Genomic DNA, 16399 nt, shown 5'->3' with positions numbered 1-16399 from the left:
ATTGTCTTCCTCTGATTTCACTAAGCCTGGTTCTTCCCAGACGGATGTGAGTCTGGGTAAAGACGACTCACTTGGGGCACCTGTATTTAGTTCTCCCCTAACTGGTTCCTGAATAGGGGAAGGTAGCTCAGTGGGTACTCCTCAAGTGCGTCCTGGTCTGGATTCCTCTACCTTTTCATGGGTAGAATTTTTCCAGGGGTTGCAATCTATTGTACCAGCAGATGGAGATGAAGCAAAGCTGACATCACATCATAGTATATATTGAGTTGAGTTTTATCGTGTATAAATCTAATGTTTTTTAGTTACATTATTATTATTATTGTTCATAATCTTATTTTGCTATAATTTAATTTTATTGTAAAGCCTGTTGCTAATTTAATGTTCTCTGTAAACCGAGGTGATGTTTGCTAACGAACCGCGGTATATAAAAATCTTTAAATAAATAAATAAATAATAAATCCTTTCTTCAGGCGCAGTCCTCGGCCCTGTCCAATGCTCCTCAGGCAGAGGCGCAGGTAGAAAACCTTACTTGGACCTTCAGTTAAGTGCTGAGTTGGAGCAGCCCTATAGTGGCAGCAGAACCTCTGGATAGAGATCCAGATAGCACGGATGATGACATCGATCCTGCCTCTCTTGAGAATGGTGAAATTGCCCCTGGGTTGGAACTGTATAAAACTGTTGTGGTTCTTTCATAAAGATGAACTGCAAGCTCTGATTTCCCAGACCTTGACAATACTTGGAGAGTCCCTGGGGCAGGTTTAGTGTCTGTGCCAAAGAAAAATCCCATTTTGGCTTCCTTGTGTAAAGCCTCTTGTTTTTTCCCTGTGATGGAGGCCATTCAAGAATTGGTTGATCTTGAGTGGGGTGCATCAGAGGCTCATTTCAAAGGGGGTCGGATTTTGGAAGACCCGTACCATCTGGATCCAGTAGTAAGAGAGTGCTTACGTTTTCCGAAAGTGGATGTACTTGTGTGTGCAGTCTCCAAGCAGACCAGTATTCCTGTGGAAGGAGGAGCGGCTTTGAAGGATGTTCATGATAAAAAAGATTGAGACTATGCTTAAGCAAGCCTTTGAAGCTGTGGCAATGACGCTGCACATCGCTTCTTGTTGTTCTTTGGTAGCTCGCTCTTGTTTGCTTCTCTCCCAGGAAGTCTATGACTCAGGAGTAAATTCCAGGGCAGCTGCCAGTTTGACTGGGGCAGTAGCCATAACATAAAGGAACAATCCTGCTACATTTCTGTGCTGTCAGATAACCATGTGGTGTGGTAAAGCATAATATGCAGTACAAACTGTAAACATAATCGAGTAAGGGACAATTTTCAAAGCTGTCTGCGGGGATTTTTTTCCCTCCGATTTTGTTCCAGTTCTCAAAGGAAAATATGAGCCAAGGGCCCTGGGGAAAAAGGTAGGAATTGTGCACTTGCTTTTTCTGCATATACTTTACCCCTTCAAAACAAGGCACATAATTTTTGAAATGCAGAATTGCACATGTAATTGCATTCTCTCTCCCCCCCCCCCCCAGGAATGCTTCCTGTGCATGCACTTTTACCCATGGGGAGGATGGGAAATTTTTTAAAAGCCCTTTATCCAGTAAATAGCTATTAACCTAAATGTCTTTTTGCAAGAGTAGGCAGATGAATCCAAGTTACTTGATCACATTCTGTTACAGACCGTGAATTCTGTGCCAGCCATAAGATGGAGGCCATTTGCATGGACTAATGGAAATCCTGAAATGTGTTTCCTATACTCCCTCCCCAGATACTTGACCCCTGCCGGTAGCCAGGGTTTTGCACCTCATTATGATGACATAGAAGCTTTTGTGATTCAGCTGGAAGGGAAGAAACACTGGAGGGTTTACAGTCCAAGGTAGGAATATTACTACTGATGAAAAGTGGTTGAAATATTCAGTGCACTTACTGCCCATCCAACAGCAATGATTTAAATAAGCTATGCATTTTGTCTCCTTTAATACAGTTTTTATTTTCTAGCACAACAAATTTATTATTATAATTTTAAGGCACATGGTAATATTGTGCCAAAAACAACTTTGAGAACAAATACTGGCCAATTTGTCATTTTGGGGGCAATTTACAAAAGTTTTAATATGGGTAAATGCAAGTTTGCATGCATAAAAAGAAACCCCTTGAAAATTGTTCCCATCTTCCCATTTCAGCGTGAGTAAAAGTCCGCTCTCTGCATACTTTTTACCTCACATAAAAAAAAGGGGTGGGGTTAGATCGGGGAAGGGGAGCATACAGGCAATGATTTCCGGTGTGTATATTGTACCTGCCTAGTTATTTTGGGTCTTTGACCTGTAGTGTTGCTTTTGTCTCCGTAGGATACATTATGGCAGTATAAACTATGTTGCCAGGATAGATCATTGCACCACTGTAGGATAATTCTGTCTACCATATCTTTGTGAAAAATGTTGGTGAACTGAAAAGAATGGCTTGTCAGGTGATACAAGGCTAGAACAGGATCACACCTCCCCCTGCCAACTCATATGACTCTCTGGAACTGCATGGTACATAGCAGACAGAATTCACGAGTAGGATGCTCTTATTAGGATCTGCTGGCTAAAGCAGGTGACCCAGATTGGCCACTGTTGGAAACAAGACAGTAACACAGGAGCCATTTTTTTTGTTTCTTTTTTGAAAAGGGCTGAGTATCCAACTTAGCTGGACAAATATTAGCTGGCTAAACTGCAGATTTTTAGTTGACTCTAGCTGGGCTAGGTTTTCAGCTGAAATTTAGTGCGAATCTAGCTGGCTGAAACTTAGCCAGCTAGAAAGGGTGCTGAGACCAGCGTCCTAAACTTTGCCAGCTTGCACTGAAAATCAGCACTAGCAGGCTAAGTCTTCTAAAGACCTCCCAACCAAGCGTAAAAAAAAGTCCTCTCAGCCCGATTTGTTTCCCCTCCCTCCCAATTGTCCCTTTTTGTTTTCAAGTTCCTGCAACTCAGTCTTCCCTCCCTCCCTGCTATCAAAAAGGCTACACTTTTGGCTTAGGATTCCCCCTCCCTTCTTTCTGTCCGAAAAAGGCTAAAGTACCGTCTGGGGATCGTCCTAGGTAATTGCGCCACAGGGACTTTTTCAAACATTTTTACAGAAGGATGGAGAGAGGGAGATCCGGCCATGGATTCTTGAGGGTGGGAGGCATATTGGAGTAGTGGGACACTTCCTGCACCATCAGATCTTGGGAGGAGGGAGTCAGGTCGGGCCAGCAGGGACATTTTCCCCATGGGACTTGAGGGGGGGGTGGGTAGGAGGAAGATTGCCGCTGCTAGAGAGAGATTGATGGTTTAGATTTAGACCTGCTATTGCAGCACTTAGATTTGGCCAGCCAAGTTAGGTGGCTAGCATTCAAAATTGGTGCTAGCATCCTAATTTTCTTCCCCAACCTAACCCCCACCCTTGGGTCCACCCAGAATTTAGTCAGCCAAGCTGGTTAGTTTGATTAATTTTTAAGGCTTTGATCTTGTCTACTAAATTGTAACTTGATCAGCTAGAGTCCTTTGAAAGCTGACCCCATAGTAAATGATGGCTGTTAAAGGCCAAAGTAATTCTTTCAGTCTGTACAGTTGACATTTGTCTGCTTTGGGTACATGTCCATAGAAATTCTCAAAAGCAATCCAGCATCAACTTCCCTTGCCCTCGTGTCTTTAACCTGACCTCACATATACCCAAAATCCATTAGATTGATGGCCTCCACCATCTCCATTGGTAGGACACTTCAGGCCTTTCCACCTTCAATCTTGACTCCCAAAAGGCCAATAATTCAGTTTAACCTACACCCAGGCCCCTCTCCAAGCCCTTGTAATAATCCCCACAAACACCAGTGTTAGCGAAACCATTGTAAAAAAATACAGCCTCCCCATGCTCATTGAAATTTGAAGATCCTGGACTCAATGGACTATTGGTCTGACCCAGCAAGGCACATTCTTCCAAATGCCTATTAGAAAAGTGAGGCAGCTGTAATAAAGTGATTTCTGTCTTTCTTCCTGATGAATGTTTTTGTTTTAATGTGCAGAAAAAACACAGACATACTGCCGCAGTTTTCAAGTGGTAAGTAGACTGTTGTAGATTCACAAAAACATGCATGTATTCTCCTGCTGCAAGCTCCATTTATACTCAGGAGATGCTACATCTTTTGAATTTTTGTTAAAACGTATAGGGTTTTATTTTAGGACTTACAAAGGGTAAATGTATGCACCACTGTAGACTTCTTAATATATTTTTTTTCGTGTATAAAATGTGTTTATTAGGTAACTTCAGTCAAGAAGAAATTGGGGACCCCATACTGGAAACAACTTTGGAAGCTGGAGATCTGTTGTATTTTCCTCGTGGATTCATCCATCAAGGGGACTGTCTGCCAGATGCACATTCCCTTCACATCACTGTCTCTTCCTACCAGAAGAACTGCTGGGGGGACTTGCTGGCAAAGGTGGGAGCTGTCCCAAGTGCTGAGAAAATTCAGCACTTACATTTCACTTTTTTATCTGGGGATGGTGTGGCACGGAGAGTGCAAAATTACAGAACCTAGAATCTTGGGTTAGATACTTGTCGCTGTCATTTATTTCCTGTGATAGCCCTCTTCTCATCTGCTGAGCTCAGTGTTGATGATTGAGCTGTTGGACTGATGCCATAGGCCCATAAAAAAGGTCACAGTTATATAAATTCATCATGAAGAGCTTTGTTAAATAAATCCCCATAGGCTTGTGGCTTTCTGAGTAGTCTTACTTCCGGGAATGGGTTAAGAATTGACATATTCTTCCTTTCTTTCACTGAGTTACTAGTTCAAGCAGTTTCAATGAAAAAGCCCTCATTTTGATCATACATTTCTGTGACGACTGCATTTATATCTACTGAGCTATTTGCAGACGCTGAAGACAGAAATCCTTTTTGAAGTCTGGTGGTCATTTGACCACCTACTGATCAAACTTAGTGGCCAAGGAAGTTTCTGTGATCCCTGCTGGCTGCTGGATTTTTGCTGGGCTGCATTCATCACAGCTGTAGAATCACGATTAGAGGTGGAGCAAGAACTTATTAATCACACCAAGATCATTCTCGGCCGCACCAACCCAAATTAGGAACAGAATACCTACTCTGAGTTAAAATTCTGGTCCCCACTTTTTCATTTTTTTACATGAGGGTTAGGTGCTTGTTAATGTAGCAGAAAGAAATTTATAGTCATTTTAGGTCTTGTCATGTTGGTGCACGATCAACGAAAGATTAATTGTTGTGTATTGTATTTTGTTTTTAATATGTCTTTGTAAATTGCTCTGAGCTGTTTTTGGACTGAGGCGATGTATAAATCAATTAAATAAATTTCAGTTAGAGGGTTTATACAAGATGTCAGTATTGCTACTTGCATCAAGATCCTGCTGCGTCCTGGAGGGATGGCTCTGCAGCAGCCATTTTTCATTATGATGTTTCATCTGTGTACAGTATTTGACAAAGACTAAACAACCGCAGGTGAAATACATTTTATCAGGAGAGAAAACTGGTGAGATGGGGTGGCAGGCAAGTTGTAGGGCCCGAGGACGTCTGTCCACATCGCCTAAGAAATGTACTTTGGAACTACTCGAAGTTCCTCCTCACGTGGGTACAGGGGTCGAAAAATATTCCAAAGGCTTACCAGTCGGAGGGGGGGGAGGAGGGGGAGCGAATCAGATTTTTTTTCCTCTCCTTTCAGAAATACAGAAGAGGAGAGAGAGAAGGTGTGGGGTTGGGGAGAAAGAACTAAAGAGATGCCACAGTCAGCAGCTTGCCACCTCCCTCGGCGATAATCTTTCAGGTCCAGGCGGAGCACAAGCCACAGACTCCATACAGCTAGAAAGAAGATGAAGTTAGTGAGTCTGTGGAAGGGGGGAAGGGGAGACAAGAGGTGGAACAGAGCAAGGGAAAGGGGATTGTAGTGCTTTTGTCCCTCCTTTATTCTGTCAAGTTCCTCTGGCCTCCTGCTTCATTCCAGGCTCCTCTCCTTTTCCCCTTCCTTCAGGTTTAGTTTCTCTCCGTTCTCACGTCCCCATTTAGGCTCCTTTCTCCCCCTGCCCCTTTAGGGCTCCTCCTCCATTCAGGGAGTTTCCCCTCTTCCCCTCACTCGCCACAGCAGCGAGAGCAGAAGGGCAGCAGGCCAGCAGCAGAAGGGCAGCAGGAATACATATTCCAGGTCCCATGGCTCGTCTTCCACTTCCTTCATTTGCTCTCTCTAAACAGGAAGGGAAATGGGGGCGGAGAGAGGGCAGCTGAGGGGGACCAAGCACCTAATGTTTATTCTGTCCCATACTGCTGCCCAAGCAATGGGAAGATGAGAGAAGGGAAAGGAAGCAGAACAGCGTCCCAATTACTGGGGGAAGTAGAGCAGCCACCTTGGAAAGGATTGGGGGATACAAGGATAAGTGGGGGCCACGGCTGCTGCTCCTCTTCTCAGGCCAAAAACCTAGATGACAGGTGAATTTTTTGAGCCTTGACTGACTGTATATGACTATGCTTACATAGTCCATTCCTAAACCTGGTTCCAAGTTATACCATCATTTTCCTACTTTCCAAAGCACAAAATATTCAAAAATCTAAATTTTAGAGGCATTCAGGTCAGAATTCATATTTTCCCTTTGCTGTTAAATTTCACTCTTGGAATACTCTCGCAGTTTTAATGCTTTTTTCTCCAAGAGTTGTGTGTTTTACATTTTTAAAATCAAATATCAAAAAGGCGTTTTAGAGAAGTTTGCCTCGGACGCTTGGTTTGTGGCTCTGGTTATATCCTCTTCCCATTTCGTCCCATGGTCTTCCTTTTAGCATCTCTCAGCAGGAAGAAGAGATGTCAGTGCTGTTAGCCTGTGACTGGACTACTGTGGGGATCCTTAGTGGGTAGAGGTGGGGCCCTCAATTTCACTATTACCCCTTCGGGGGTTTTTTTGTTGCCACTTTTTATGAAATGGCATCAGAAGAAAAGGCCTTAATGAATGAAGCATTCCAAGGACAAGGGGAGGACAAAAAAAAAACCATGAATAAAATCAGAACATGCCTCTAAAAAAAAAAAAAGGCATTTCAGTTTGATTTGAAAGTCATGTAAGTTAAAGCAGCACCCGGAGCTGTGCATCTGCAGAAGGTGTATGAAAGGAAAGGAGAATGGAGCTTACCGGAGAGCTGCAGAGGGAGCACACAGAGCTCTTTCAGCAGGATATCGAGACAGCGCAACAAGCAAGAGCTTTTATTGAGGGGGGGAACTAAGATGATGCCATTGATAAAGCCAGAGTGCTCTTGCCATGCTCCATCTTGTGAAGAAAAGAACATTTTTTTTTTATTAATAAGTTACAACCCTCTTTTAATACTCTATGGAGGTAATTTTCAAAGGCGTTACGCACGTAAAATTCACGCATATTGTAGCAATTTTCAAAAGTCCTTCTACGTGCGCAAATTCTTTTGAAAATTACCTCCTATAGTTCTACATTTTAGCGCCGTTTGTTTGGAGTCAAAGAAGAAAATAAACGTGTCTCTCTTTTCCAGCTTCTTCCCGCAGCTTTGCAGTTAGCCATTGAAGACGATGTTGAGTTCCGACAAGGTCTTCCTTTAGATTATCTCGAATACATGGGCGTGCAGAATTCTGACATGGTAATATATAAAACATGGGCATCTACCTTGGTCATGAATGGAAATATTGATTTTTGGGAGCTGGAGTCTGGGGTGGGGTTTTCAAGGGCAGTGTCTGAAAGCAAATGTTGTTAGAGATCGGCTTATCTCTGGATTGCCAAGATGAGAAGAAAAAATGGTTAATAGAGCTGTCTGACAGAGGAATAAAATGCTGAATGAAATCCCTCCTGAAATGCCCATGCAATTGAAGTTGCCTTATAATAAAAAACTTAAAGTATGAAACTTTTACTAAATTATGCAATTTTTAATCTTTTAGTCAGGGACTGATTTGTAATTTAGGTACAAATGCTATATAGTTGAAATAGTTATATATAGAGACCTTTGTTTTCAGTTTTTATTTTATTTTGCCTGTTAATTTATCAGCATTCATTACAACAAAGACAAAAATGGGAGAAATCAGTGGAAAAAACTGTTTTTCAGGGTAAATCTAATATTTGTTCTTATAATAAACATTGATAAATCCCTAGAAAAAAAAAAACAAAATAAAAATTGAAAATGAAGGTCTCTAGTTTTACAGTAGAACATCTTTTATCCAAATTTTTATAATCAAGTTCTTGTTGTATAGTAGATACATTTTTTTTCCAATAAAAGGAATGTTTTTCAGCAAAAAGAATACAGGTTAAAGCCCATGACAGTTGCAGATAATAGAACTTTGGATATATGATGCTCTACTGTACTAATCACTAATATGGTTTATAGGGATATCTCTTTGTAAAGTATGTTATTTACCAAAGATTATATACCGTCTGTATAAAAAAAACTGTAAAAAAAAAAAAATAGGACTTTGTCTCTATAAATACCAGAAAATTTTAGTCCGGTGATGGTCTTCAGGTATCACTGCACATGATAATTATGTGTAGAGAACGTAAAGGTCCATGTGATAGGGGGAAACATAATTAATTAATATGGTTTTCCATTTCGACCTGTTACACCAGTCCAGCTCATAAGTGGGTTATTTCCCTCTTCCAGCAGATGGAGGCAGATAACACTCTTTTTCTCTGTGACATCACAGCTTCTACTTAAGGGAGGTGCTCAGCAGTAGGAATTCAATATTTTCTGCTTCCAGCAGATGGTAGGTTGGACTGGTCAGCAGTGCAACGTTAGATCTGCGATCAGACCCTGGGGACCAGGCCATTGGTATTTTCACCAGCAGTGTGAGTCCATCACGCCGTTCCTGGCCCCTGAGGGGGGGTGTCTGGTAGAGCTGGCTGGGAGAAAAGTTTGAAAAAAAAAAAAAAGACAAGGAATTCAGAAAACAAAGAAAGAGATATGTTTTTTTCCTTTCCCCTCCTGAGTGGGAGTTTGCCTGTTTTCCTGGTCTTCCTCTTTACCCCACTGTTCCTTTGGGGAGGGCTTCTGTGTGTGCAGAAGTCATTTAACGTTGGAAAAAAACCCATGAAACCGCAAAGGTTCAGAGAGCATACAGAGCAGGGGGAGATTGCGACCTGCAGAGTTCTGTAGAGCCGGCTGAGGGCTGTGTCGAGGAACGTGTTACCGCGATTCGGGAAGGAGCCAAAGGTGTAGGAGGAGGCTCTAGGCAGCATGGGTAGGCTCACCCATGGCACACAGTGAAGTAGGCCTGCGGGGTACACCAAGGCCACCACAGAAAAAGGACCATTTGCTTACCTGCACCCGGACTGGAAAGAAAGCCGTGGACTGATCCATGGCAGAATTGGACCCTCTTTGTCTCCTGCTGTTTTTCTTCAGGCTGCTGTGCATCAGTTACCCTGACAAGTGGCCGACTACAATGGGAATGGAGCTGACAGCCATTTTGTATGCCCCCATATTTTTAGACCGGGGAGTTAGTGAGATGGCAGGGACCTGTGGGGGTGGATGATTTACCTCTGGTTTTGGAACTAGTAGTAGTGTCCCCGGGCAGTTTGGGAGGGGGCACTCCCTTTTTTACCTCAGGGCCCTGCAGGGGATTTTCCCCAGAATTTTTCCAATTTCTTCGTCAGACTTTTTATGCCTTTACACAGCTCGGGAAGGTACCACAGGGGCGGGGGCTGGTGGCAGGACCGCAATAGTTCTTCCATCTGGTCGATCAGGATCCTCCTCCCAGATTCTAGCCAGAAGGGCGCGAGGAGCCATTAAAGCTCTGGGGTTCTCGTAGGACAAGGAGGACTCTGGGGATGCTGATAGCTTGGCACCTTTGAAGGAGCAGGAACTTCCCTCGGGGCAAGAACATAACACCGTCACTCTTCTGTTTTTTTGTTTTTTGTATTTTTTTAACTATTTATAATTTAACATATGAATACAAGCATATCATGCTACAAGAAAAGAAAGCATTCACTAAAGAAAAAAATATATACATATTATTTAATTTGAAATATAATATATTGAATTGCAAACTTAGACCTTCATCATCTGCAGAGGCCCAGAAAATCAGGGAGTAAAAGACAAAGAAAAGTGGAAAAAGACAATCTGGTCCCAAAGACACATTTCAAACATTATACAATAAACCAGGAGCAACCCTACATTGCCACCCTCTCTCTCCCCTCCTTCCTCCCAGTTGGTGTTGGCATCAGCAACGTTTGAGGAGAAGCTGGAGAGCCGAGTCCATCTGGTGGTGGAGTGGGTGCTGCAGGGCTTCAGCCCTTTGGCATCAATGGCACTGGACCCAGTGCCACCCATCCTCGTACCACTACTGGAGAAGCTCAGCTTGCTCATCGGTGCATTATAGGCCCAGCTGGCATCAGTTCCCCGGACAGCATTGGTGCCTGGCGGGGAACAGAAGCCTCCCCCTACCGATATGGTGGTCATTGACAGTTCCTCCAAGGAGGCAGCTCCACCTGGGCCGGCAGAGATGCCGAGGCCTGCAATCCCCTGTCCAGTTTTACTGATGCGTGCACCTCTGGATGAAGGCTGAGCACCTAGGGCCCCATTCCCTGTAGGTTACAGTGAGGATGAGGACCCCTTTGACTCCTGGGACATGATGCTTTGGAGACCTCCTCTGAGGGCTCTGAGTGTTTCCCATCAGATCTTCTCCTTCAGAGGAGCGAAGGAAGTCTCCATCTGAAGACTTGACCTTTACAGGGTTTGTGAATGTGATGGCAGAAGCCATCCTGTTTCAGTTGTTAGATCCTCCAGCTCCTGGAGTCTCCTAAGGAGATTGTGGCAGTCCCATTGCATAAGATCCTTAAGGAACTGCTGCTGAAGATATAGGGAAAACCCCCTCACAGTGCCTCCCATTAATGAGAAGGTGGACAAGGTTTACCTCGTCCAGAAGGCTGCCAGATTCGATAAGCGTCAGCTGCCCCACCAAGCAGTGATGGTCGAATCTGCCCTCAAGAGGGCCATGCATTCTTGGACTTGTTCCTCAGCGCCCCTGGGGATGGACCACAGAGCAATGGACGCTCTTGGGAGGAAGGTGTTTCAAGGCGCCATGCTCATTGCATGCATAGCTGCCTACCAGCTCTACATGAGCCGGTACTCGCAGGATATCTAGAAGCAGGTGCAAGAGGTGGCCAAGCAGCTGCATCAACAGCAGCAGGACACCCTCTTAACGCTGGTGCATATGGGCCTGGAGTGCGGAAAACACGAGGTCCAAGTGATCTACGATGTTTTCGAGACTGCATCAAGAGTGTCTGCAGTAGGAATTAGCACCTGCAGAATGGCACGGCTGTGGGCCTTTGATCTCCAACCAGAGTACAGGAACGATTCACCAAAGTGCCGTGTACTGGAGAGAATTTCTTCAGAGATAGAGTGAGGCATGCCATGACCCAACTTCTGGACCACCATGAAATCCTCCAACAACCTCCACCAGCACGCTGGACCCTTCCTCCTCTTCTAGGAGGCCAGCAAGACAGGGAATAGAGGAATTCTTTCTTGGGTGAGAACAAGGTCCATAAGCTACCAGAGGACCGTCCCAAACAGTCTAAGTCGTTTTTCCCAACACGTACCCACTTCCGGGGACAACGCTGGTACAACAATAGGGCACGGGTTTCTTTCTCCAGAGGGACCCCTTCCAGGTCGCAGTCCTGGTCTCATTCCTTTCGAGGCCGCCGGCCTTTCCAAGAGGGTAATCAGCAACAACAGGCCACCAAGCCCGGTACCCAATGAGATCCAGCCCGTCCATTCCTCCGTGCAAAACTTAGGTGGACGTCTCTCTCTGTTTTGCGAGGAATGGGCCAAAATTACGTTGGATCAGTGGGTCCTCGAGGTGATAGAACACGGCTACACGTTAGAATTTGCCAGGGACCTGCCACATCTCTACCTCGTGTCACCTTGCGGCCGACCGAAGCGACCTGTTGTTTGTCAGACCCTTGACAGGCTTCAGCTCCTGGGAACAATAGTCCCGGGACCAGTGGAGGAGCAAGGCACCAGCCAGTATGCCATTTACTTCGTCGTTCCAAAAAAGGACGATTCCTTCCATCCAATCCTGGACCTCAAGAGGGTCAACCGTGCCCTCCGGATACCCCATTTTCGAATGGAGACCCTGAGGGTGGTGATAGCGGCGGTGCGTCCAGGCGAATATCTGGCCTCCCTCGACCTGACAGAGGCATAACTCCACATCCCGATTTACCGCAACCATCAGCAGTACTTCCGTTTCAACATCCTGGGCCAGCACTTTCAGTTCCGAGCTCTGCCCTTCGGGCTCGCCACTGCTCCTCGCACATTTACCAAGGTCATGCTGGTCGTGGCGGCCGCCCTCGACGAGAAGGAATCCTAGTTCACCCTTATCTGGATGATTGGCTTGTGTGGGCCAAGGCATTGTCTCTCTGCCATCTGGCAGTCGACAGGGTTCTTGCTCTCCTCACCTCACTCAGCTGGATCATCAACTTCCCCAGGAGCAATCTTCAGCCCTCCCAGGTCTTGGAATTCCTGGGAGCTCGCTTCGACACTCGAGTCGGACGAGTGTTTCTCCTGGACTGTCGGGTGCTCAAGCTCATCGACCAAGTGGACAACCTTCTTGCTCTCCCACTGCCCACGGCGTGGGATTATCTGCAAGTTCTGGGAACCTTGGCCTCCACTATTGACATGGTCCCCTGGGCCTTTGCGCATATGCGTCCATTACAGAAAGCGTTGTTGTCCCGTTGGAAGCCGGTGTCCGAACAGTTCCAGATGATTTTACCACTCTCCGACTCTACCATCGCAGACTTACAATGGTGGTTGTCATTGGCACATCTCTTGAAGGGAATGCCCCTGCTAACTTCACAGTGGGTCATAATCACGACTGATGCTAGTCTCTCCGGTTGGGGAGCGTTCTGTCAATTCCAGACGACGCAGGGCCTCTGGTCCCCAATTCAGGCACGCTGGCACATCAATCGCCTGGAAGCTCTGGCGGTGCACCTGGCCCTCAAGGCTTGTCTGCCACTACTTTGCCGCAAGGCGGTGCGCTTTCTCTCAGACAACTCCACCACGGTAGCCTATATCAATCGTCAAGGGGGCACTCGGAGTCGTCCAGTGGCACTGGAGGCCAGCAAACTCTGGGCGGAGCGGCATCTGGATCGTCTAGTGGCCTCCCATACAGCGGGCAAGGAAAACGTACAGGCTGACTTCCTCAGTCGGCAACGCCTCGATCCCAGCGAGTGGGAGTTGTCCGAAGTTGCGATGAATCTGATTGTTTGCAAGTGGGGGTCTCCTCACCTGGACCTGATGGCAACCTTGAACAACGCCAAGGCACCCAGATTTTTCAGTCGCTGGAGGGAGCATTGCTCGGAAGGCGTGGATGCCTTGGTACTCCCGTGGCCTCATGACATTCTCCTCTACTTGTTCCCGCCGTGGCCTCTAGTGGGAAAGATTCTCAGAAGAGTAGAGCTCCACTGGGGGCCAATCATCCTCGTACCCCCCGAGTGGCCCCGCAGACCGTGGTTTGCAGAGCTGGTAAATCTGGCGACCCACAGTCCGCTTCGTCTTGACCATCTCTCCCGCCTCCCCCCAGCAGGGTCCCGTATTTTTCAACCAGGCGGATCACTTCTGTCTAGCGGCAAGGCTTTTGAACGGTGGAGATTGCGGAAAAAGAGCTATCAGGAGGAAGTGATATCGACCCTGCTTCGGGCTCATAAGCAGTCTACCTCCCTAGCTTATGTCCGCGTTTGGAAAATTTTTGAGAATACCTGTGTGGAATCGGGTGTCTCGGCCCGTTCGCCGTCGGTTTCTATCATTCTATCTTTCCTTCAGAAGGGTCTCTCCAAGGGTCTTTCCTTCGGTTCGTTGCGCGTTCAAGTCTCCGCTCTCGGTTCCCTCTTGGGGACCGTTGACGGCCATATGGTGGCTTCTCACCCGGATGTCGTCCGTTTTCTCAAGGGTGTCAAACATTTGAAGCCCCCCCCGTCCGGGCCACTTGTCCTTAGTGGAGTCTTAACCTAGTCCTTCGGGCTCTCTGTGTGGCTCTGTTCGAACCTCTCCATCGGGCCACCCTCAAGGATTTGACACTCAAGACAATTTTCCTGGTTTCTGTCTGCTCTGCCAGACGGATGTCGGGAGCCTTTTCTGTGGTTTTCTAATTCGAGAGTATCTCTCAGGACCATTCCATCCTTTGTGCCGAAGGTTGTTTCTTCCTTTCATGTCAACCAGTCGGTCGAGCTTCCCGCTTTCTCCGCTGAGGATATAGCGGGCCCCGTGGGGAGTGATCTTCGTCCGATGTGAAGCGTGTCTTACTCCGTTACCTCCAGGTTACCAACAAATTCCGGGTTTCCGACCACCTCTTCATCCTATGGAGTGGTCCAAATCGGGGTAGCCAAGCTTCTAAGACTACGATCGCTCGGTGGTTGAAGGAGGCGATTTCCTCGGCCTATATCTGCCAAGGCCGGGCGGTTCCAGAAGGTCTCCAGGCTCATTCCTTGCGTTCTCAAGCTACTTCTTGGGCGGAGAGTCAGTCGGTCTCTCCTCAGGAAATATGCAGGGCCGCTATGTGGAAGTCCCTGCATACCTTTGCTCGGCATTACCGCCTTGACGTACAGGCGCCAGTGTTTGGTTCCTTCGGTCGGCAGGTACTTTGAGCGGGACTGTCTCAGTCCCACCCTTTATAGGGAAGCTTTGGTACATCCCACGGTCTAGACTGATCTGGGTATATACAGGGAAAGGAAAATTAGTTCTTACCTGTTAATTTTCATTCCTGTAGTACCACAGATCAGTCCAGACGCCCTCCCATTGTTTTTTCCTTGGTCTGTCTGCTCAAATTTTTTTCTGTTTTCTCCTTCTTACAGGAGTGTCTCTGCATGGCTTTCTGGAATTCTCATTGAAGGCACCGGAAGCATCTCTTACGATGATCAGGGGTAGTCATGCAAGAGCGTTTAGTTACACAGTTTATGCAATTGTTCTATTGGGTTGATTGTTCAACAATTTTAATACTTATATTTTTACTTGCTTGATATTATGCCTTTTGCTGCTTTGACAATGGTTATTCTGAAGGGCTGCAGGGTAGGCTTTGTCCTGATATGGGATACACTTTCAGTTTTGGTCTGTCTCCATCTGCTGGACAGGAGGCTCAACCCACGGTCTGGACTGATCCGTGGTACTACAGGAATGAAAATTAACAGGTAAGAACTAATTTTCCTTTACAAGACTAGGGAGGGACCCAGCATGGTATAGGGCATGCTAGGCATGTTTAGTGGGCCTAATCAAAGTCCTAGAAACTTTGACATAAGTTTTCCACATTGGGGCTCTATCTGATATCACCCATGTATGAGTACTAACATCCTGCTGTCATTGGAGAACACCTGTTACATGTAAGCATCTCTGCTTGACAAGAGGTAAGAGGCCTCCAGATTTAGTGCGGGTGCTTTTCACCCGGGTACAATCGCCGTCCTGGACAGAGGTACAAATCTGGCCAGTCTGCAAATCTGGCCAGTCTGCAAATCTGGCCAGTCTGCAAATATCGGCTCCAGCCGATATTTGCAGACTGGCCACTTGGTCCACTCTGCATACATTTGCAAAGCATTATTGATTGGATTTAGTGGCCTGGGAGGATGCAGCTTATAGTACTGGGGTCCTTTGGATGGGCCTCGCTTTCTCCTGCCTTTGGAAGCTTGCACCCCAACTCCCCCCCCCCCCAATCAGGGAATCATGAACAATCACATAAATTTACTAACTAGAGGAAAATGTGACAAATTTACATTTATTCAGAATTTGTGAATCGCCTAACTCTAAAAGGCCTAGGCGATGTACAAGATAACATTCATAAACAATTCCAACATATCATAAAATAGCAAACAATAAAACAAGTCATAAAATAATACAATCAGATTCAATCATCATAAAAACAAAAAGACTATTGGGAGCAGTAAATAATAGTTAAAGTACAGACCAAATAAATAACTTCACTAAAAAAAAAAAAAAAAAAAGCTAATTTTAAAAAGAAAGGTTTTAATTAATTTTCTAATTTGATTTGAAGTGTGGCCCTTGGGATCATCAAAAGGGAACCTAACCCAGGGGTTGCATATACAATATAGTAATGCATTGTTTGTTACAAATAAGGTGTCTAACTAGTTTTTCTTCCAAAAGGATGATTCTCGGAGGAAAACCTTTATACAGAAGACTCAGAGCTTGATAAAGAAGCTGGCAAAATGTGCCCCTTTTGACATTGCAGTGGATCAGAAGGCAAAAGAGTTCCTCCATGATTGTCTCCCTCCAGTGCTAACAGAAGGTAAATTCTATGTCAACCTGACTTTGCCAATTCAAATCATGAGTTGCAATGCTGAACGGAGCTGTGACTTGACCAGGAGTACTTGGATCACTCTGTTACAGACTGCGCTGGTCATAGTGCTAGATAAGTGAAAGGATTACTGTACACTAAGGGGTAGA

At 45.8% G+C, this 16399-nt stretch overlaps 1 protein-coding gene across 1 annotated transcript in view; it reads left to right on the top strand.

Moving 5' to 3' along the window:
* Positions 1 to 16399, top strand: part of RIOX1 (ribosomal oxygenase 1) — an 89316-nt gene that overhangs the window by 42686 nt on the left and 30231 nt on the right. Inside the window, exons 7-11 of the mRNA XM_029593828.1 lie at positions 1758 to 1865; positions 4029 to 4063; positions 4264 to 4442; positions 7508 to 7612; positions 16100 to 16241. Coding sequence (XP_029449688.1) covers positions 1758 to 1865; positions 4029 to 4063; positions 4264 to 4442; positions 7508 to 7612; positions 16100 to 16241 — 569 coding nt within the window. The remainder of the gene's footprint in view (positions 1 to 1757; positions 1866 to 4028; positions 4064 to 4263; positions 4443 to 7507; positions 7613 to 16099; positions 16242 to 16399) is intronic.

This window comes from Rhinatrema bivittatum, chromosome 3 (assembly GCF_901001135.1).
Source record: "Rhinatrema bivittatum chromosome 3, aRhiBiv1.1, whole genome shotgun sequence".
NCBI classification, from domain to species: Eukaryota; Metazoa; Chordata; class Amphibia; order Gymnophiona; family Rhinatrematidae; genus Rhinatrema; species Rhinatrema bivittatum.
Note: the sequence above shows the minus strand (reverse complement) of the source record. Positions and strands in the feature narration are given on the sequence as shown.